Source organism: Natator depressus, chromosome 3, assembly GCF_965152275.1.
Source record: "Natator depressus isolate rNatDep1 chromosome 3, rNatDep2.hap1, whole genome shotgun sequence".
Lineage (NCBI taxonomy): Eukaryota > Metazoa > Chordata > Testudines > Cheloniidae > Natator > Natator depressus.
The window spans coordinates 16,569,614-16,592,997 of record NC_134236.1 but is presented as its reverse complement, the minus strand read 5'-3'; the positions used below and the strand labels follow the sequence as shown (position 1 = coordinate 16,592,997).

The following is a 23,384-nucleotide window of genomic DNA, read 5'->3' as shown; positions in this document are numbered from 1 at the left end:
CCAAACACCATGTGGAGAGAGTGGCAGTAGATCCACTTGCCCCGTCACTGGCTGTTCCACCCTAAAAAGCCATTGCACTTGAGGCTGACTTTGCTCCCATTGAAGCCAATGGCAAAACTCCTATAGACTGCAGTGATGCATAGCTGAACCTGATGTTCCGAGGGAGCTGAGCTATACAGAGCTTGACGTATATATCCTCTATGCAATTTCCTGAAATCCCCCTTCCCCACGCAACATGATCATAGGAATTCTCCTGAATTCCTAGGAAGGGAAGGAATTGAAACGTTGTATATTAATAGTAACTCTGACAGTCACGACAGTTCATTACAATACAATTATAGCTTTGCACTCAGATATTGTGGTTATATGAGTCAATTATATGCTGTTTAAAACTATAAATACATATTTTGCCCCCAGCCTGGACTATGTGGCATATACTTTTAAAAAAATGCCTAAATACATATTTACCTGAATGTGTTCCAGTTACTCAGGTAAATATGTATGTACCAGTTCAGAAGTAGTTATGGTCTCTTTGAATAAATAATTCATATTTTATAACCTTGCATGAAAGAATTATTCTCCTGTTTTGCCTTTTTTTTAAAAAAAAAATTGAAGAAATTAAAATACAGAGCTTCGTTGTGCTTTCACTAAATTAAGGAGGTGCACCAACCAACTAAACTGAGAAAATTCAACTATGCAGCTCCTATTGTGTTGGTATGAACTAAGGACATTAAGCCAGATTTTGATCTTGCTTGCACTAGTGTAAATCCAGAATACTTCTGTTGAAATCAGTGAAGTTATTCTGGATTTCCTTGGGTGTAAATGAGACCTGAGTCTGGCCAAATGTGCTTCGTTTACACCATTATTTTGTTGGTAAGGAAGTAGAAGCCTTCATTTTAAATTATTTTTGTCACATTCATATCTTCATTATCATTTGAAAGAAGATTTGTTTGTAGTTGACATAAATTAAGATGTCATTTTTTTGTGATTAGAAGAAGAATGTTGTAAGGATAATGCAAGTGTCTTAAACTATGGTATTTTCTGCACAGAGAGGAGTTACACTAAGATATCTTTTCAGTTTCAGTAGTTCTCCAATTTTATGATATTTGAAAAGGCTGCGTTGCATTATTGTCCATGCCAAGGTCAGTTTTTGAAACACTTATAAATGTATTGGCCCAAATTCACCCATAGGGTAACTCTATTGGCTTGATCTGAGTTACACCAGGGATAAATGCAACCCATTCTTTTTATATTTTTCCCCAGCCTCTTTATATTTTATGCTGGAAATATAAGTACCTTGTGTGCCCTCAGACTAATCAGAATAAGAAGCAGTTTTGCCTTTGCCAAAAAATAGAACGATCATTTTTCACATTCTTACATTTTCCAGTTCAGTTTCAAGTAAGATTATGTTACTGTGACTTCTGAATTCCTGAAAACTCTCTGCTCTCTGTCGCTGTAAAGGCCCAAGTGAGCATTTCAAGGAAAAATGTGAAGCTTTTCATGCAGTATGTTTTGTGTTGTGCATACCAGATACAGTTAACGTTTTGTGTGCATGTGATTAGTGTGGAAAAAAATTAATGCAGTCCAGTATTATGATTTATGGACTGAATCCTTTGCCCACTGAACACTTGCCAAAATGAAAATCTTTTTTTTCTCCTTTGGATATTAGAAACAGCTACTGTTTTTGTTGATCTTTTTAACTTCTGAATAGGTCTATTTCAAGACATAGCAGCATGGGAGCTCAGATTAATAATAAACTTATTCAGCCAGTGATGCTGAGTGAAACCATTGCTAGCATGAGTATGAAGGATAGAATTTCTACAAATTATTTTCAGGTGCATTAATGTATTTCTGAAAGTGGAGTATGGAGGCATTTTTGCATGAAAAGAAATGAGATATATATTTTTTGTATCATGTTGCAGGTGTACACATGAGTTTTAACGTAATTGTATTCCTCCCACCAGCTGAGAAAGACAGGGATGAAAGCAAACATCCTGTGATGAAATTCTCCTTACTGGAAAAATGTTTCCCAAGCTTGGGATAGGGAAGCAACTAGTCCAATGAGAACTCTATGTCGCCCCACCTGGTGTTCAAAGTGACCACCAGCCTGATTCAAAGCCCATTGGATTCAGTGGAAGGAATCCCAGTGACTTCATTGGGTTTGGGATTAGGCCTCATTAGCCCAGCAACTTGTTATTTATCAGTTTGCCATAGGTTTGATGTCAAGTCGTGTTATGCTGTCTTTAAAATGGACTCTTTTGGGACTTGGAAATGGACTCTTAGCCCAATTTTCTTGAAGCCACCCACATTGCTGTTGGTGTAAAGGGGGTTATTTATTATATGTTGCGTTAAAGGCTCTTCTCAGGAGACCTTTGATCCATGGACAGAAGACTCAATGGACTTGGAGGTCTTGCTGGCCTGTAGAGGCACAACCTTTAGGCCACAATGATTACAATGTAGATGACGGCAGTTCTTTCCCTTCGCACTCCCGTGGCAGCCATAATCTAAACCTATGCAATTGCTCAATTCTTTCTTTGTGTCCTTCAAGTCTGAGTGAAAAAGAACATTCCTAGCATATGGATAAGATTGGTACTGTTGAAAGTGAAGGACTTTTCCCTAAAAATGTCTTCATGTATATTTATAGAATTAATGTTTGCTATTGCCAAGAAATTCTCAGCAGGATCAGCCCGCTAGTCTGCCCCCTTTATAGGAAGAGCTTTGCTTTTTACTTGTCTGCATTAGAGGACTCATGTCTGATCTCTAGACTGCACTAGAAAATCTTTTGAAGAAAAGAAATGGTAGAAATTACAATTGTATATGCTGAGAAACAAGAGGTTTTACTTTTAAATGCAGCATTATGATTGTTGAGATATGCCAAAAGCTTTTCAGTCTTTATATAATTTATGGCTGGAATTTTGGTTAATGGGAGTTGGGTGACTGACTCCCTTCGGCACTTCTGAAAGTCCCAGCCTATATTTTTAAGATGATCTATATTTTCCAACATGTCACCACAGTGTATTTATCTGAACCTATTTTGAAACCTACTAAATACAACATATATTACAGAAGCCATAGTTGTACATTTCTTTGTTTTTATTAGTTGCAGCAAGCAGCTGAAGTTTCTCAGATGAGAGGAGCTCGAGTCATCTCTGCTGAAGATCTTCTGTTTTTGATGCGCAAAGATAAGGTACAGTAATAAGCTAGTCAATTTGTATTATCAACTGTAAGTTAGACAATGTGTATGTTAGCTTAATCTGTTCACTTAGTTTAAACCAAGGGAGGCATCCTTATGAATAGCAATTTGTAAAAAGGATAATGTCATTATAATTAGTTCAGTTTTAGTTTCTGGGATAACTTCAACTTATCGATAGATTTTTTCACTTGATTGTTTTCACCTACACTGGCAGAGTGATGGCAAGTTGACCTAGTAGGTTGTTTTCATCTCTAATAATAATTTAGACTATGATAAGCCATAGCCTCTCTCTCCCTTCCACTTTTATCATTATCAATCATTATAACATCCTTCCACTTACCTGAACTCTGGCTCCTGAAGTGACACTTGGCACAGCTCTGTCCTTTCCCCTCTCTACATCTAGGATGTCAATAAATCATGTCTGTTTTTTAATAATATTTCCCCAGATCATCTCTCTTCCTTCTTCCTCCCTCCCAAACAAGCTTCCAAAACCCTGGTTGATGTCCCATTCCTCTCTCATCTTGAGTATTGCCACCCTCAAACTGTACACTCCAGTTAATCCTGCATGTTGCAACTAAAATCGTCTTCAACTCTCATTATTACGAATTTTTCCTTCTTATTTGAATCCTTCTGCAGGCCTCTGATCTCCTTCTACATCAGATTTTACATTTTCATCAATCAACATGTCTTACTGTATTTTGGCATCCATCTTCCACAGCCAGCTGTGGTTTGCACTGTCACCAAACATGAAATACCTTCTCTGATCCTGCTTGCCACTTCTCCTTCAAATCCCTCTCTTGATTAGTCTTCCACTGCTGACCTCCATTTCCTCCCCTCGATTTCCTCAAAATAAGAATGTTAGCTTATAAAAATAAACTACAATATCTAACGGACTCCTAGCCAATTCAACATTTGTCCTAAAGTATTTTAAGGTCAGAAACTAACAAGATGTATATATGACCTTTTCTTTCTTCACAATCAGGTCTCATTGTCTACTTAGATTGTAAGCTCTTTGCAACATGGACCATCATTTCATTATTATACCGGGGCTACCAGCAACTCTGTTGTTAAAGTTGCCTTTTATAAGACTTCATTTTCAGTTGCTTATAACTTTGTCAAACTTTAACCATTTGGACTGAAATTTTTCTCGTCAAGTGTCTGCCTCAGGCTGAAATTTTGTGGAAAATTTCAACTAAAATGGTGTACACTTTTCTAAGAACTAAGCTAGGGACAAATACACTTTTTTGGCCATGTTAAAAATATTCTGGTGACCTTTGCTTTGTGAGGCTCTAGTCCCTCCATGCTGTGAAATATGAACTTGAAATTTGGCAAGAGTGTGGTTTGTGTGTCAAGAATGTGCTTTTTGCCATCCCCATGAAAATGCACCCAAATTAGGTCAAGTTATAAGCCTTTGAAAAATCAGTTTGCACGTGCTCAGTAGAGACTTCCTAGAGCTTAACAGATAAAAATTCTAAGGATTCCATCTATAATGGGCATGCTCCAGCTGACGTGATTGAGCGTGACTTTCCATGCACTGGCGGCTCTGGGCTGGTGCAGACATGTTGGGCTGGGTACAAGAATTGAGACCAGGAAACCTGTCTCTCCTGTGCTTGCAATGCCCCCATTGCTGATGTGCAGCATGGAAGAAGAAGCTGCCTGATATAAATATAGATGGGACAAGAGCCAAAGCTGGCATGCGGGGGGGGGACCAAATGGGACAAGTTGCTCGGGGTAACCCATGACTGGGACTGGAAGATGGGGTTGGGGGGTGGGAACTGGGACTGACTCGGCCAGGAGACTTGCATTGGGAGCAGGGGGTAGACACTAAGACTGGCTGGGCAAGAAGACAGGAAATGGGAAGCAGTGTGACAGTGGGAAGACAGATCTGCTGGTGTGGGGTGGGGAGACAGATCTGATGAGGAGCTAGGATGCGGGGGAACAGCTGGGACTGGCTGAGCAAAGAGACTGGGAGGAAGAACTGGGTGGAAGGAGGAGCTTGGATGAGAAGGCTGGGAACGAGACAGAGAAGGGAATAACTTAAGTGAGGGGGGAGGCATCAGCAGATGGAGGGAAGGGAGAAAGACACATTGGCGTTTCAGCCAGCATGCGGGAACTGGAACTGACTGATCAAGGAGACTGAAGACAAGGAGTTGTTGGGGTGGGAAGGAACTGGAATGCCTAGGCAAAGAGACCAGGACTGAGAGCAAAAGTTGGAGGGACAGCTTGGCAAAGAAATGGTAAAGCACGTTCTCCTCCAGAGCCTGAAATGGAACCCAAGATTCCTGAGTCTCACCATTCCTCTCCTGTCAGCAAATATCTATGAAACCCACTGGCACAGTGTCTCATTCCTCTCTAGTAGAGGATGGCTAATTACTACTGCTGTCAGTTACTCAGTTGGCTCAAATGGCAGAGGTCTGTGTGGTGGATCTGCAGATTCCAACCCTGCTGATGATCCATGTGATGTCAGTATAATGCCACATGATGGATTTTCTATTTTTTAGTTTGCTTTTTAAGAAATTAGAAAGTTACACCCAAAAACTGCTGAAAGAATATTATTAAGGTTGCAAAGTCAAGCACTCAAAAGTAAGGAAACTGAACAATGAAGAGAAAATAAAATATTGAGTAGCTGTTGTTCAAGTAAGCTTTGTCCATCCTGTGCACTGAATGACACAGGTGTCCTGTGGAAGAAATAGTATGTGGTCATGTAATTAAAGGTGCAATCCATACACCCCAGGGTCAAAATTAAGATTGTGTAGGCAACTGTAAATCTGGCATTTCCTAACTTTCAAGTGCTTGATATTTCAACTTAAATAATGTTATTGTAATATAATTTCCTGCCTGTCTGTCTCTCTCTTCTCTCCTCCCTCCCTTGCTGTGAGATGAAGGGCTCCTACTCTGTTTGGTGCCTGCACTGAGCTGAGGATGGGCAGCTGAGGCCATGTGCGAGGTCTGGGGTGGGGCAGTGTATGTTGTGATAAAGGGAGCCCTAGAATAGGGTCTCTGCTGCTGCTGTGGTGTGGTGGCCTTACAAAGTTCATATTCTGTTATTGTTCTGGTATGTTGCCAAAAATTGCCTGAGGAATGCAAGCAAGAGAAGGGAAATGGTGATTTTAAACAGTTTAATGTCGCAGCCAAACCTGACTGGAATTTTATGGGACAAATGAATGGCACAATTCTAGCCTCAGTGCTTTGTCCCTCCTGCATTTTGTAGGCTTGCTGCAAACAATGGAGCTGCTAGAGCTTCTCAGAAAAAGACTATAAGAATACTTTGTAATGGAAAGTGTCGTGCAACCCCATATTTTGGTTGACTTAGTTTCTTCTATTATAATAAGTAGACAAATTCAGAAATAAGGTGAACATTTTTGACTATGAAGGTAATTAACCACTGAAACAATTTTCCAGGGGTTGTGGTGGATTCTCTATCACTGACCATTTTTAAATTGAGATTGGATGTTTTTCTAAAAGATGAACTCTAGGAATTATTTTGGGGAAATTCTATGGCCTGAACTATACAGAAGGTCCCACTAGAGGATCACTGTGGTCCCTTCTAGCCTTGGGATCTATGGATAAGTATTCTGGTCAAGAAATGAAATAATTTGGACTAAAAATGTTGAAATCATTTTCATTCCCCAGGTTTACACAAGGAACAAGTTTTCAAAATTCAACATTTTCCTTGATTTTTTTAAAAATATTTTTCATTTTCCACCTTTTCCTTTTTTCCCCTTTTTTCTGTATCCCACTTGTTCTTTCTTTAATCACTACACTTTTTTCTTCTTTTGTCACTAAATAAGGTAAGAAAGGAAAGGGAAAGGGATACCAATAAGCCAAAGAAACCCAAAAAGCTGAGAAACTGCAACAGTTTATGTTTTCTGATTTTGTCAAAGCACAAATTCTTGATAATTTTTCATTTTGAAAAATGGCCTATTTTTGACATATCATTTGAAAATTTTCACACCTAATCATAGAGCATGATATGCACACAGTAGCTGTTAGGCTTCCAAGAGGGTGTTGGAGGAGGTTGGTTAATGTTCACTCAGAGCTCCTGGAACTGTGTGTTTATAGGCTAAATTTTCAAAAGTAAATAATGATTCTGGGTGCCCAACTTGAGATACCTTAAGCAGGCCTGATTTTCTGAAAGTGTTGAGCATCCGCCTTCTGAAAATCAGCCCTTAATGGTGTGGCACCAAAAATCTCCTGTCACTTTTGAAAATTTAGGCCCCAGAGTCAATAGAATTTTTATCACTGCACTATAATAAATCTGTAGAGGGCCCAAATTAGCAGCTGCTCATGTGGATGATTCCTTAAAGTCATTGGGATTTTCCATGCATTGAGCTGCTGGAAAATCAGAGATTCTGGATATATTTAGTAAATATTATATATTAACCGAATAATATACTTACTTTCTCTCTCTCTCTCTCTCTCTCTACGTACACACAGTGTGTGTTCTATAATGATCCCTATTCTGTAAAGCAACATTTTGTATACATTTTAATCATTATCAATGTTCTTTTTTTTCCTCCCTTAGAAAAAGCTTAGAAGGCTGCTCAAATATATGTTCTTCCGAGACTACAAATCTAAAATTGTCAAAGGCATTGAAGAAGATGATCTCCTTGAAGGTAGAAAAACTTTAAGATACTTTTGCCTTTTTAAGGGAATAATCAAATTGTGCACTGTGTATCTCAACAGAAAATATATACCCCCATCTAAATAGTTTTTGACACTCAAAATATTGGCTTATTTGGCAAGTCCATTTAACCTTGTGCTTTTCCATTCAGATTACTTCATAAAAGTTCAATATTTCCATTCACAATCCAAATGATAAGTCGGACTGTTTAATGTCAGAACTGTGTTGAACTAAGAAATTGGTGCTGATTAAAAGGCTAATTGATTTCAGTATGGGTAATTTAAATGTGGCAGCTACAGTGTGCAAGGGAGAGGTACATGTCTTTGAGATTCATTTGAATGGACATTTGTTAATTTATTATCAAGGGTTTTTGACATATTTTATGAAGCAACCATAATCTTAAAGTCACTTACTACTAATATATGACCAGAACTTTCTTCCTGTGTTTGAAATTTTAAGGAACCAATGCATAGTTTAAAGAATTGGAAACACTTTTTCTTCTCCATTTCATAAGCAAGTCACAGAATTTAAAACAACTGGACATAACTTTTAATCTGAGTAGATTTTGGTTTCATCTTGGGCCAAATCTTCAGTTAGTAAATATCCATTTAACTCCACTGAAGTCAGAGAAGCTATGCTGATTTACACTAGCTGAAGAGCTGGCCTCTCATTGGCAGATAGTAAGGTTGCAGATAGACCCGATCGGAGGTAAATCTTTCTTACTTTTAATAGATACTTGAGGAGGGAGTCTCTTTCTGTTTTACACTTTGGCAAAACTTTTGTAGCTTGTCATGCCAATAAAGTCTCACTAAATTGAACTAAATTCATTTGAATGAAGTAGTAAATTATAGTTTTCATATCTAAATCGTCCGTAAGTCATGAGCTTTTGAAAATGCCACTAAAAAGTAAGTATTCCCCTGAAAATTAAGAGTTAAATTTTCAAATGGGGCTTTACAGTTGCAGCCATGAATTCTAAGCACACTGTATTTTACACATGCAGTGTCCGTTGTACAAATTGTATGCGCAAATATAGTGCTGAAACTATAGAAGCCCCATTTGAAAATTTGACCGTCATTTTTTGTGGTCTCATCTACTGTACTTGCTGAATTTTCAGTTTTATAGCAAAATGAGGTTCCCAGCCTTCATATAGATATGACATGCTGTGCCAGGATTTCTTCATGGGCTACTTAGCAACTGGCTTGTTGTCTTCCTTCCCCTTTTTCTTGTTTGTTTCTTTACTGGGAGGGGATTGTCCTCTTGGTAAATAGGCTGTGTGTCCAACTATCTCCGTAGTTGACAGTGGGATAAAACAGGCTCTAATTCTGCTCTAATGCCAACAGTTTAGTTAACTTTTTACCCAGGGTCTTCTGGAGTTTGTCTGAGAGGTGACCTATCTTATATCCTGTCCTAGCAGCAAAGTTGCACTTTGAGGTTTGTGTGATGATTGCTTTTAAGACATAAGGTCATTAAGATTGACTGATTGCCATGTATGCATTTGGGAAGGAACTTTCTCCCCCGTGTTACATTGGCTGAGTGTATGCATGCGCATGAGAGAGGAGTCACCTCCGCAGGAAGATTCTGTGCAGATCAGGTGGTAACAAGAAAGGGTTTTAAAGTGTTTGCTTATGATTGGCAGGGCAGAGGGCATATCAGTTATGGTTGAGCATAGGGCAGTTTTGGCTCAGATGATTAGCAGGTTGTGCCCTGTTTGATATAGTTCACTTTCATAGTGCACTCTGGTTATGAAAGCCTGTGATGTTAGTAATTAATGTTGCAGTTTGATAAGTGGTTGTCATGGCCTCATTTTCCAAACTCAGACATTTGGGGTCAGGAGGCGCTAATGATGGTGTGAGGATGGGTGTGAAGATATAAGTAAAAGCAGGCCCTCGCAACTGTGCACAGGTACAGAGCCTCCCATGAGCAAAAATGTTCTTTTCCAAAAGAGGGTTTAAACTTAGTGACTAACAGAATATTTAGAATATATTTGTTAGCAGAATGGGAAGCACTGTATTGTTCAAAGAGGTCCTCACTTTTAATGTTATTAAAGTATGTCTTGCAGATGTAAAGAATCACAGATGAACCAAAATAACAGACTTGTTTTTAATTTTGTTCACCTTTCTATAGACAAATTCAATAGTAGCAGTGTCAACAAACGTCAGAAGCTGGCTCAAGACTTTCTCAACTCTATTGATCAGACTGGGGAGCTCTTGGCTATGTTTGAAGATGATGAGATTGATGATGTTAAACAAGAGCGGATGGAGGTAATTTCTGTCCTTTTCCCCACTCACATCCAATCCCAGAATAGAAAGGAAATGTGCGATAGATGTCATACATCATGTTGTTCTGATATATTTTTTTCTCACCACTTTTCAAATCATTGATGCCTTTCTAGGTAGATGGTGTAAATATAATCTTATTTCCATGTTTCTTCCAAGAAGCAAATGTTTCTTGATATCCTGCGTATGCATGCTGAGAGGTAGGGGGATGAACTAGATGTAGTCATAGATCTTTCAATCCATCTCAGCTCTGTTTTCCTTGGATAGACAGCAAATTCTATTTCAAAATATTGTGGTTAGGATAGTGCCAGTTGTGAGGAAGTCTTTCTGATTACTCCTTTTATATGGGAAAATGTTTTTAAAGAATGTACAATCAGCTTCCTTTTTCCATGTTAGCATAGCTTAGAAATAAAGTGGAAAGTGTTCTGCTCCCACACCACACAGTCTTGAGCTTATCCTTCTCTGTTTAAGATCTGCTTCCTTTTCTATGTATACATTTAAAGTCTATCTTCGTTATTATTTCAGAGATCTGCCCTGAATGTCTTTACTTTGTATTATTTATAAGACCTCTAAAGTGTCTTGTTTGCTTTTTAAAAAGAATTTACATATTTTCAGTGGTAGAGAGGTGGTAGGGGTTTTTGTTGTTGTTTTTCTTTTCTTTGTGGTGAGCTGTCTGACATATTTGACAACTATGCCTTCCTGGTTCTTCTATCTGTTGGTGGATTTCCTAAGAAGCCTAGATAAGAAATAACTTGATTTTCATCCTGTGCTAGAATAGTGGTTTTCAGTCTTTCTTGTACTTGGACCTCCCATCCCAATTAGGCAGAATCTCGCCAGGATCTCCCCCCATTTAGTAATACGGGGAGGGCTGGGTGGTTGTGACCCCCAGGTTGAGAAACCATGCCATAGAGCAATGGTTTCCAGCCTCTGTAGCAGGAGTGGCAATTCAGCCAAGTCATTTAAGATCTTCCCTCCCCACCACTCAACCTGCATTTTAAGTTCCTTGGAGGAAGGACATTTCCTTTTATTGGTTCTGTACAGCACCATGCATGTTTTTGGCACAGTATACAAGTGGTAAGTAGTAATACTATATTAATGAGAGAGCAACTGTTCTGGGCCCTGGCCCGCAACTGTTTGCTGCTTTACATTTACTTGTGCCAGTACAACCAACTTTTTAGTCAGCTAAACTGTAGGAGTTGCTTGAAAAGTGTGAAGACACTTATCCTGGAGGAGCCCATTCCTACTTTCTAGATAATTCTTTTCTATCAGCCTGCTGGGGAATATGCTCACATGCCATAGGCTAAGCTTTAGCATGACTTCATTTACCCTTTTTTCCCCCCTCATAAAAGTTCAGTTCATGAATCGTAGGGGATGCAATTAAATTCATAATAGGATTGAGTCTCCTCTCACGCTGGTTTTACAGTGGTCTAGTTCCATTAGTTTCAATGAATTTACTCGTGATTTGCACCAGAATGAGAAAAGAGCCATGCCCTATAACTTTTACAGTGCATTCACATTGAAACACCATGAAGTCTGTAGTCAGTGTTTGTAATAGAACCAGAAATCTAGTTCATGATGCATGTTACTTCAAAGTGCTCAGAATTTTGCCCCCCTCCACACTTTTTTTTAATTTTATTTTTTGGAGTGGATCGGGAGAAATAAGCAATTGCAGAGAATGTATTCCATTCCTAAAAAGAAGAGTTGTTAGTATGTTAAGTAGTCTAGTGTATCACATTTTCTGTGTGCAGTAGATTATGATTAACCCATGCTAAATTTTGGAGGAAGTCCAATAGACATACATACTTTCAAAACTTTAACAACCTTCTTTAAGGAATTAGTGTACTTAAATCGTGAACTGTGATCTAAAGGCAGTGTTCCTTTTAGGTATCAATTACCTCAGAAATGTGTGGTTATCTTGGTTTGGACAACTGCAAATGGTTTCAGTTCTGCTTTGCCCAGGGCCAAAAACATGCTAACTTGTCCGGAGCAGATGATAAACATATATTTCTGATGTCATTATGGGCTAAACAGGATATGATTGTTTAGTGGTATGGTTTCACTTACGATACCGAAAGCAAATATTGTCTATGCTTTATTTCTTTAAAAAATATTTGATAAAATTATAGCTGAAATTACATGAAATGTCTTCCTCTTCTATGATGTCCATCACATATTTCCATCACTGAAGATTAAGGAAAGCTCCAACCCATTTTCAAACACTAATGAAGTAGAACAAGTAGCTTTGATTGAAAAATATCAGCTAACTCTGTTAATTTACATAGAAGGGGCATTCTACAATCAGAATATCTTGCAGCTAGAGACATCTTACTATAGTGTTAATCTGACACAAGCATACTACCTCTGGCAATTATAGGAATCAAAAAGGTGCAAGTGAAAGATGAATAATCTTAAAATTCAGGGCTTAAAAGTATTTGAGAGTAGAAGAATCATTCTCAGTTCAATTAAGTACATGATTATATTGCAATTGTATTGTATATTACAGTCCATGTATCAGTATAAGAAAGTATCAAAAACAGCAATAAATAGTTGCAGCAGTAAACTGCCTTGTCAATAAAAGCTGGATTAGTGATTCTGTATCACTGAATCGTTAAACCTCAGTGTTCCAGACTAACAGTAAACGACCCATGTTATGCTACTTAAAGTAACAAAACTGTAGATGGAATAAAATATTCCACCTCATAGACATAACTTGACTATAGACAGTAGAAAGTGGAACTGTCAGGAGCATAGAAATTGCCTGTTTCTGATTTGATAGGTTACAGTTTCTCAAGAGTAAACCACAACTGTGGTAGTCTTTTGGGAAACCGTGTTTGACTTATGGATTGTAGCCTCCTGCCTTTAAAGTGCAGTAGAATAATCAGCATTGGCATCACTCTGTGATTGAATTTTCCTTCTGCTGCCTCTAGTGTACCATAGAATCCATTAGCACAATGAAACATTGCAAATAGATTGCAAGTTTGCTTTCCTCTGTGTCTTAAAAGTCGCACTTCAAAAGAGAAAATTGGTTAGAATTAGAATTTGTGTATGACATGGCTTGGCCAAAGAGGTGAGCTGGCATGTGCTGGTCTAAACTTTTTGCATTTGTCTTCTAATTTACTGATTAGATTGTGTGCGTGTGAATGCGCTGGTACTTCGAACTTCTCAGGTGGTCTATTTTCATAAATATTAGTTTGGCCACGTACTTCACTCTCCTATGGATGACAGCCTTTCAGATTTTAAGATGTGCTGGAGGAGCTTCAGGCTGCTGTGGTAATTGTCTTCGATTACATGCCTTTTTGAGGCAAGAACTCTCTCTCTCATTCGTGTCACCTAATATACAATAAGATACTAATTCCTGCGAGGTGGACCCTTTAAAAAAACAACCTAGCAGCAGTGCCCCATTAAGATTACAAAATCAAGCTCTCAAAGGTCAGGAAATGCTCTGTTAAGGTTAAGAAGAGTAACACTCTACTGTCAAGAAATACAGAGTGAAAGTAGATTTGCTCTTATATTTGGGGCAGATTCCTTTCTAAGCTCAGGTAAACTACAATGTTCTGGTTCGCTGCCCTGCACAATCTCAGCCCCAACATGAGTTAGAACAACCAACCTGTGCCACCTGGTAACAGTCCCTAAGAGACCATCCGCTAATGTGTACTGCTGAACTCCAGTCATGCCCCTTGTGGCCCGTCCCTTATCTCTGACCAAAAGGTGTGGTGGCATAGAAGCAAATTATGCTGACTTTATGTCAGCTGAGACTTCCCACATGCCAGAGGAATTCACAGCTGGATAGGTAATGGTTAATATGTGGTCCCTCTGTACCTCCTGAGTGGTGGAAATGGCCTGGATCAATGAAGAGAATCTGGTTTCCAATCTTAGTACATGGTGCATAAGTACAGTTTACTCCATAGTCTTTACAGAAATGGCTTTTATGTACTTTGTTTATCTGCAACACACACAGTAAACCAAAGCACTTACAAAATGCTAAATAAATATCTGGCTACAAAAATTGTATACTGAATCATCATGTGAAGTAAGGATGCCGGTGGTCTTTTCTTACTTCTGAATGCTTAATTGTGCAAATACAGGACATTTTCAAAAGTGTCTAAAGGATTTAGGAGCACAAGACCCATTGAAAGTCAGTGTGCTCTAAAATCCCTTAGCTGCTTTTGAGAATACCCACGTAAAGTTCTCCTAATGTTGTTTTTTCATATAAAAATTTGTCAGAATTACTGCTATGTGCTGATAAAAATTAGAAACAAATATTTTAATAGTCAGAACTCTTGTTTATTTTCAGCTAAAGTAATTGCAAAAATGACCCATTTTAAATGTAATTTAGTGTAGAAGGTTTCTTTTCCTTTCTAAAAAAGTCATTTGCCATCATTTGTTTTATAATGGTGATATCTCCCCCACAGGGAAAAAGCCTTCCCATCAGAAATCTGAACTGACATGCAAAGGAATGCAAACAGCATCACACTGTGAATGCTGTATTTCAGTTGTTGTTCCCTTAGGATTAAAAGGAACACCATTCATCTGTCACTCTGTCTGCTAGTTTAGGGATATATTTCCAACACTCCGATTTTATACAGCAATAATTCAGCAGGAATAGCCACCATAATGCTTTCATAGTACATTGCATTTTTGAATAAACAGTGGAGGGAAAATAACTTCAATAGAAGAATACAGTACCTTTAGAAAGTAGGCTTGAAGCCAAGAAAAAGTTAAAGCTTGGTTACATTTGGAAAGGGGTAGGCAAAATGTGTGGCTTGTTAGAAGATATTGTCCTATAAAATTACACACAAGACATATTTAAAAACGAAGTAGGCCAGTATACCACCTGTTCTAAGATCCGTAGATTCATATTCAGTTTAGACCTGATTCTCCCAATGGAGCTAATGGAAATACTTGCACTCATTGAAAAGCCTATGGTGAGCTGTGCATAGTTCACGGAAAAGAAACTAGTTTCGCTCACTCTTTTGCAAAATAGAGTAAGTTGCAAGGAATTCTTCTTTAATCTCCCAGCAGGAAGAGGGCTGTGTGTGGAATGTATAGGACTGGTTCATTTCTTGTGTGTTCTGTAGAAACAGTGGGTGAGGAGTTTCAAAAAGGTGTAGTGGTGCCCAAATACCTTGTTCATTATACTCATGTAGAGAACGAGCACAAATTGCTGCCCTTAGGTGCGGTGCATCAGGCTGGGGGCTGGGCACTGGAAGTGAGAGCAGCCTGTCTCTTCTGTGCTCTCAGTGACTCCCCCCTGGAGGAGGAAGCCATCTGATTAAAATGCAGAGGGAACAACCTGTGGACCAGGAGGGGGAGAGAGGAGTAGATTGGGATAAGTAGTCTAGTGAGACTGGGACTGGAGGAAGGGATGGAAACTGCCCCTGGGAGCTGGAGAGCCAAGACTAGGATGGATTGGGCAAGGAGACAGCCTGAGAACCATGGGAAAGAGAGGGATTGGCTGGACAAGAAGATTGGGAGCTGGGGTGGGGAGGGTGGCATTGGGAGCCAGTGAAGGAAACTGGGGGTGTATGGGGAGCAAGGTTATTTGGGGGGAAACAGATCAGATGTGGAGCTGGGGAGAAGGGGGCAAGACAGGGACTGGATGGACAAGGACTGGGATTAGGAACCACTGGGTGGGAACAGGGGCAACAAGAGGAGAGACAGATCTGACACGGAGTGGGAGAACTGGGACTGAAATTGGATGAGGAGCTTGGGGAGGTAGCCTGGAACTGAAAGCTGGTTGGGTGGAAAAGGAGAGACAGATTGGACAAGGAGCCTGGAGGGGATGAACTGGCTTGGCAAGAAGACAGGAACTGGATGTTGGGAGGGGGAGAGACTGGGAGTTGGGATTCCAACAGCGAGCCTGGAGGGAGAGACTAGGACTGGCTGGGAAAGGAGAATGGGACTGGGACACGGAGCCAGGCATGGGAAGAGACAGGATGGAACAGGGATATGGCAAAAGAGTTTGTTTCCACTAGACCACACTCCCATCCAGAGCCTGGAAGGGAATCCGGGATTCTTGAGTCTCACCGCTCCTCTGCTGTCAGCAAATATCTGTGAACCCCTCAGCAAAGCATTTTATCCCCTTCTAGTACTGGTCCACATACAAAATTCAGTCTGCTCCTACTATCAGTTTATTGTTTGCTAAGGTCTGTGTGGTGAATATAAAGGTTGCAATGCTACTAACTGTCCATGTGGGTGTCAGTATGATGCCACCTTATGGAATTTTTTTCCCAGTTTGTATTTTCTTAAAGCCTAGAAAATATATATCCAAAAAAGCTATATTAAAAGAACATTATTAAGGTTGCAAAGTTAAGCACTCAAGAGGTAGGAAATATCAGAATTAAGGTTCCTTAGACGGCCGCCTTTTGCATATGCATTATGATGCTATTTTTTCCACAGGACCCTTGTCTCATTCAGTGCACAAGATGAACCTGCTCTGGAAATGAATCAGGATTCTGTAGTGAAGGAGACTGTTGCCTGTAGACCCCATGCTGGGCAAGTCACTTAAATCAAAAATTGCTGCATGTGGTCACTTTTTGTGTGTTCCTCATTTTCTGGGTGTCTGACTTGAGACCTTTGCAGAAGTACTGAGCACTCTCAGCTGCAACTAAAGTCAGTGGGAACGGTGTTTTGAGCATATCACATGCTATATAATACTAAGTACTCTCAAAAATCAGGTCGAAGGTGTCTCAAACTGTAGCTACTTTTGACCTTAATCTCTCTGTGCCTCAGTTCCCCATCTATAAAATGGGAATTGTGACTGGGTGCCTGTGATGAGCCACACTGAAAATACCACACTCAGGGCAGACTGCAAGAAATAGGACAGGCAGTCCCCCAAACTGGTGGTTTACTCTCTAAATAGATTCACCAAGCCAGTAACAAAATAGCTTCTGCAGGGCAATATTGGTTAACCAGAAGCCAAACATAGTCCTGCTTAGACATTTCAGCCCTCGGCTCCCATCCAGATAAATAGGTCTGACATGGTGAGGGATTATTGAAAACCTAATTCACCGTATGTGAGGTTCTTACTAATCCCAGAGGATCAGACACACCCTCAGGTCAATATATAGTTCAGATCTTACCCAAATATCATACTGTCAGCCAATGCTCAGTAAGCTAACTAAAAATTTATTAATAAAAGAAAAGCAGAGTTATAAATGGTTAATAGATCATATGCATACAAATGACTGCAAAGTCCTTATATCAGGTTCGTAGCAGTGATGGAAATGACTGATGACTTGTAACATCTCTCTGGTAACTTCCAAGAAATTGGAAGGTCCTCAGTTTATAGTTCAAGATGCTCCTTTTAGTTGTAAATCCACCGTCCAGAGAATTAGAGCAGGAAAAGAAACAACATGGAGATGTCTTTTATGTTCTCTGCCATGTTCATGGAAAATTACTGTCCCAAACAAAGTCCACAGCCCTTGTTTGTGAAAAGTTACTGGCCCAGAATGGTGTCTAGGGTGACATGAGCATATCACATATCCTTACACATGGTTTGCTGAATCACGGGATGGCCACCAGCACGTAGCTGTCTGAGGCATCCACAGAAGACCTACTGGGTGGGATGAGCTCATTCTATAGCTCATTGTGGGAGCTGAGTGTCCTTGATAGACCATCAATACATAGCTGTCTAGCCCTGATGTAAATCTATCTGGTGCATGTCATCCAAGAATACGACACGGGTTTAAGATGCAAGTACATAGCCAATATTCATAACTTCAGATACAAAGATGATACATGGATTTAACCAGGATAATCATGCTTGATAGATTATAACTTTTCCATCGACACCTTACATGATACACTTTGTACAAGATGTATGGTAATTGTATGATATAAATGGTCATCTTTAATCATAAAGCATCACAGGGATAATACCACCTCCTCACCTCAGAGGGTTTTGTGAAAATAAATTAATATTTGTGAAGTATTCAGATACTACAGCAATGAGCAGCATAGAAAAAGTCCATGAGGAAATAAATAATTGTGTCTTCAGAGCAAGGTTTGAATAATGTGCAGTAAATAAGGCATTGGGCCACAGATTGAACGAGGATAAAACAAAATATTAAATAGCTGCTCAGTAAGTGAGCACCATCGATTCTGTGCACTGATTGAGAAAGGGATCCTGTGGAAAAAATAGTATTGTGATTAAAGACTGCATCATAATGCATACTCACAGACAACCTTAATTCGAGCATTTCCTAACTTTTTAGTGGTTGACTTTTCAACCTTAATAACATTATTTTCATGTAATTTGTGTGTGTAAAAGATATACACACACAAATTAAACTAAATAAAAACAAAAACAACAGTAATTAGGCTGCAGAGTCATGCTCTCAGAAATTAGGAAACACCCGATTTAGGGTTGCCCATGCAACCTTAATTCAGTATCCTTATGCACTGAATGAGTTTGGGGGTCTCCTGGAAAAATGTGTGCTTATGATCACATCACATATGATCATGTAATTAAAGTCATATGCACAACGGGATCAAACAAAGGTTGCACAGTCAACCATAAAACTTGGCATTGCAACCTTAGTAACATTCCTTTGAAGTAATTTTTGTGCATTGAAGTCATTGTATGTAATTTCTGAGGTTGTTTTTTTTTTAAAGGTAAACGTAAAAACAAATTCTGTTTTATACAACTCTCACAAAGTCCCCCCATTTGCATCATTAGCGGGGTTTGAACCTTGAGCCTCAGCACTGCAACACAGATCTAGCTGACCTGAACTACAGGACTCAGTGTGTTAGCTGGCAGCAGGGAAGGCTCTTATCCCAGAGTTGAGGGTTGGGTTGGGTTGGGATCCATGTGCTGGATCCAGGTGGTGATGGGACGCAGCCAGGCTCAACTCAGCTCTTTCGCTTCCCCTCTCTGGGAGGTGGGGGTTCCTGCCCCATATAGTGCCCCTAGAACCGGGGATGGGCTGCCAGGAGTTGGAGGATTTTGTTTCCATTGTTATGCCCCAGAGGTGTGTGTGTAGAATGCTATGCTGGGACTATGTGATAGATGTAACAGTAGAGGTAGGTTTATGGAGAGCCTGCCTTGTCTCTCTCCATCTCCCACCCTCCAGGGAGTTGGGGTGCTCCTGTCCCATATTGTGCCACCAGAGAGTATGCGTTGCTAGAGCCATGTGTGGAGGGGGAAGCCCAGCCTGGCTCTCACTCTCTCTTCCCCTTATAGCTGCTCCTATACATTTCCAGTACAATGTCCTCTTCTGAAGCTTTGGTGACAGCACGAGCTGGGCTCTTTAGAACGCTCAGTGATTTTGGCATGCTATCAGAATTTTCCTGTGGAACTCGAGTGAGAGAACAGAAATGGTGATTTTTAACACTTTACTACTACACAACTAAATGTGAATGGAATTTCACAGAAGAGAGGAAAGGCACTTCTGTTTCCTGAGAGGTGTCTTCCTCCTGAATAGCAAAGGCCTGCTGCAAACAACAGGAATGTTAATGCTTCTCCAACGAAAGGCTACAAGAATCCTTTATAATGGAAAATATTGGGCAACCTAAATATATGGGACAATGCCCACATACTGTGTTCTTCTCTTGATACAGGAAAGAAAACTGATCCAAAAAGAAAATGTAGATAAAAACTTATCCTCGTGGCAAAACCATGGGAGTTTACTGTGAGCATGGGCAACGGGTGAACTGCGGGCTCGGGGAGGCTAGCCCCCAGCCCGGCCCACCCCTTCTGCCTGAGGCTATGATGGAAAATTAGTTTTGCTTGAGCAATGGTTTAGCGGTCTTACAGACGTTACCTGTCATGGACCAGTGTGTGGGCAGTCAGGTGTGGTGGTTGGAGCAGTGGCAGTCAGAAACTGAGCAGACCTGGCACAGGAGTGATTGCAGCTCTGGGTGTAAGGGTTTTAGAGGTACCTGCCATAGGTGAGCATCTTTTTGGTCCTTTTATTTTTTTTTGTAAATCTGAATAAATAAATAAACATAACTAAATCATTTTGACAATCAGTCTCCAAGGGCACACAAGTCTATCACCCTGACAGGGACTAGGATCAAAACCCAGAGGAGATAACAGTTTGACAGTGGTATATTTTTTAACAGTCCTGTTTCTAATTCCATCTCAAAACTCAGAGCCAGCGTGTGTCCATCATGACGACTTTGGTCATAAACTGCATGGGACATAGTGAATCATAGAATATCAGGTTTGGAAGGGACCTCAGTAGGTCATCTAGTCCAACCCCTTGTTCAAAGCAGGACCAATCCCCAACTAAATCATATAGCTGTCATAGAGACCATGAGATCCTAGAACACTGTTCGGCGTTGGCATGGAAATTGAAGCTGCTCTTTGAGGGCCTTCGTGCATTCCCACTCATGGGAATTGGAGCCTCTAGCATCGCGCTGAGGAACTGTACACCAAAGTTATGTATGCTGCAGGTGAGGGGCAAGAGTGCTGTCATATTAGGATGACATCATTGACTACATTTACGTAACGGAGAGCACTAACCCAGTAGCCTCAGTTCCTTCTCCGTAGCCCCACACACACAGCCTTGAAGTTCAACGGACTCCAAGGGAGAGGAGAAGACAGATGGATAGTGTGAGAGTTAAACAGAACTACCTCTGTCTGCACTCTAGTTAGCCTCTCTTCTTATAATTAGTCTCTTAGGTGTACTCGTAATTTAGTTGGAGTAGTTGCAGCTGCTTGCTTCAGATTATCCAAAAGGCTCTGTCAGATCCCAAACCCCGAACAGAATTCAAAAGGTTTGAGTCCTGCTCAGCCCTCTTTCCATAGACTGCTGCATGTTTGGTGTCTAGTGTGCCTGGGAGAGGTTCATGTATGTCCTAGAGAACAGTTTGCTCTGCTTTCACCCCTCACATGAGGAAGGACAGAGAGCTAAGACTGGAGGCACCTTTGACTTCCTTGAGCCTCCAAGTTTCTCTACAATACTCCAGATAGTTCCCAATACTCAGGAAGACACTGCTCAGATAGTGAGATCAGATGATATGACAAACGGCATGGTTTCTTTTTAAGGGATTTAGGCAATAACCATGTACATTTCTCATTACAATAGATTTTTAGATTTAGTGGCCATTAACAATAATGAAACTGTACTTACATGAAAAGGAGGACTTGTGGCACCTTAGAGACTAACAAATTTATTTGAGCATAAGCTTTCGTGAGCTTCAGCTCACTTCATTGGATGTAGCTCACAAAAGCTTATGCTCAAATAGATTCGTTAGTCTCTAAGGTGCCACAAGTCCTCCTTTTCTTTTTGCGGATACAGACTAACATGGCTGCTACTCTGAAACCTGTACTTATGAGTTTCTTTTAAACCAAGAATCACACAACACTTTACAAGTATTAAATATTTAGCCTTTTAATGCAGATAATTATTGCTTAACGTGTTTTACATTTGAGTAAACTGAGCCACAAAGAGGTTAAATCAGTTGCTCAAGGAGCTGGGAGTAGAATCCATAAGTACTGACTCCCAAGCTATGTCTTTGCTGCTACATATGGTATGTTTTTACATTCAGATTGTCTACTTGAGCTGGTTATCTCAGTATAAAATCCTAGTGGAAACAAGATACAGGTAGTTTTTAACCTCATTGCAGGTAGTCAGGTCAACACTATAACCCCCTCCCCCAATTTGGGATTTACCTCAAGTAGCTATATCAAGGTAATGACTACAGTACCTTACCTCCACTAGGATTTTACATCAAAATAGCTTTCTTGGGTTAACTATCTCCAAGTAAAAACAGACTTGTGTTTGCAGTGAAGACATAGCCCCGGTCCTGTGCTATCACCATTAGAAATAAATTGCTGTGAACTTGGGAGATTGTTTTCAGTCTAAAAAAATGGGGGCCCTGAGTTTATTTTTACTTCTAGAAAAGAGCCCCTAACTCCAGCCTGTGGAATTATTGACTTGAGGAATAAGATGTTGACCCCTTCTATACAGATTGTTTCTCGCTCTTATAATTTTCTTGGCAGTCTGGAATCAATATGGTCGGTACCACATTTGAGTCTTAGCTAGTTATTCTTTTTAATTCTAAAAATGATTTCATTACAAGCTATGACATGAACTGTGAATGTGAAATCATGTTAATATCAAAAACATATGAAGATGCATGCTGTAGTATATTCAAACAGTTCTTAAAGTTAGCATCTTTCTAAAATATTCTTTTGAATGGCATATTTAAAGGGCAAAAATGAAAGCTCCTTGGCAGTTCAGTTAAATGCTGTTGAAACATTGCCTCTGGATCTTAGAAAGGAATCATTAAATTTGGATGTTCATCTGATCAAACAAAAGAAGGATGAGCAGATTTTGTCAGTGGGCTGGATTTTATTTCCCAAGGCTAACAGCCATCTCCAGGACTTTGTCAGACCTTCTAACAATTTTTTCTGCCATTGTCAGATGGTATTATTTAAAATCGGTTCATCCACTTGTGTGGGATTCATATCCTATAACATACAGCAACTGTGACAAGAAGACTCTTATGCTGGAGATGTTATTCAAAGCCCTGTTGATTCTCTCAGGCTGCAGACATCTGCCGGAAAAAATTGTACTACACACAGCATCTGGCGTTAGGTCCCATCTCCTCTGGAAGACCAAATCAAACGATTTAGAAAAAGGGACACACACACACACTACATCCGCTTGGAAAAAATGTATATCATAGATGTTTTAGCTGTCACCTCATATCAGAAGCTAATTGTTTTATATCTGATAATTATAATAGTGTTGTCAGACATACTGAAGTCAGGCAGTTTGCCTTACATGTAACCACACACATACAAAACGAAAGTGTTAGTTGCACAATCTTTCCCTGTGCATACTAAGACCGGAGAGCTGTTTTCCAGTTTCTGAATTGGAGTAAAGTTCTCAGGGAGATGATATAACAATATACTTGATCATCCTGATATCTTTAATTTTTATTTTTTTTAAGTTAAGCGGTCCACTTTTGATTGACAGCTCCAAATATGACCTTCAAAGAGTCATGACAAACTCAAAACCCTAAGCATGCAGTAGCAGTCCTCACTACGGAGTCAGCATTTACTAGCAGTTACAATAGTATATCACAGAAGATATTGCAATTGTTCAGATAACATAATGTGGTAACTATAGCCTAACTTCGAATGGTGACTACTGTAAGACTATCAGTTCTTTAAAAAGAAAAGGAGTACTTATGGCACCTTAGAGACTAACAAATTTATTTGAGCGTAAGCTTTCATGAGCTATAGCTCACTTCATCGGATGCATTCACGAAAGCTTATGCTCATTATTGTTAGAATTTGCGTAATATTTACATCTCAATAAGATTTGCAGATGTT

At 39.8% G+C, this 23,384-nt stretch overlaps 1 protein-coding gene across 5 annotated transcripts in view; it reads left to right on the top strand.

The window, feature by feature from the left end:
* SUPT3H (SPT3 homolog, SAGA and STAGA complex component) overlaps positions 1 to 23,384 on the top strand; it is a 465,528-nt gene that overhangs the window by 333,642 nt on the left and 108,502 nt on the right. For all 5 annotated transcript variants that reach the window (XM_074947470.1, XM_074947468.1, XM_074947469.1 and 2 more), the window contains 3 exons: positions 3,101 to 3,187; positions 7,719 to 7,809; positions 9,942 to 10,078. In XM_074947470.1, the coding sequence (XP_074803571.1) occupies positions 3,101 to 3,187; positions 7,719 to 7,809; positions 9,942 to 10,078 (315 nt within the window). The remainder of the gene's footprint in view (positions 1 to 3,100; positions 3,188 to 7,718; positions 7,810 to 9,941; positions 10,079 to 23,384) is intronic.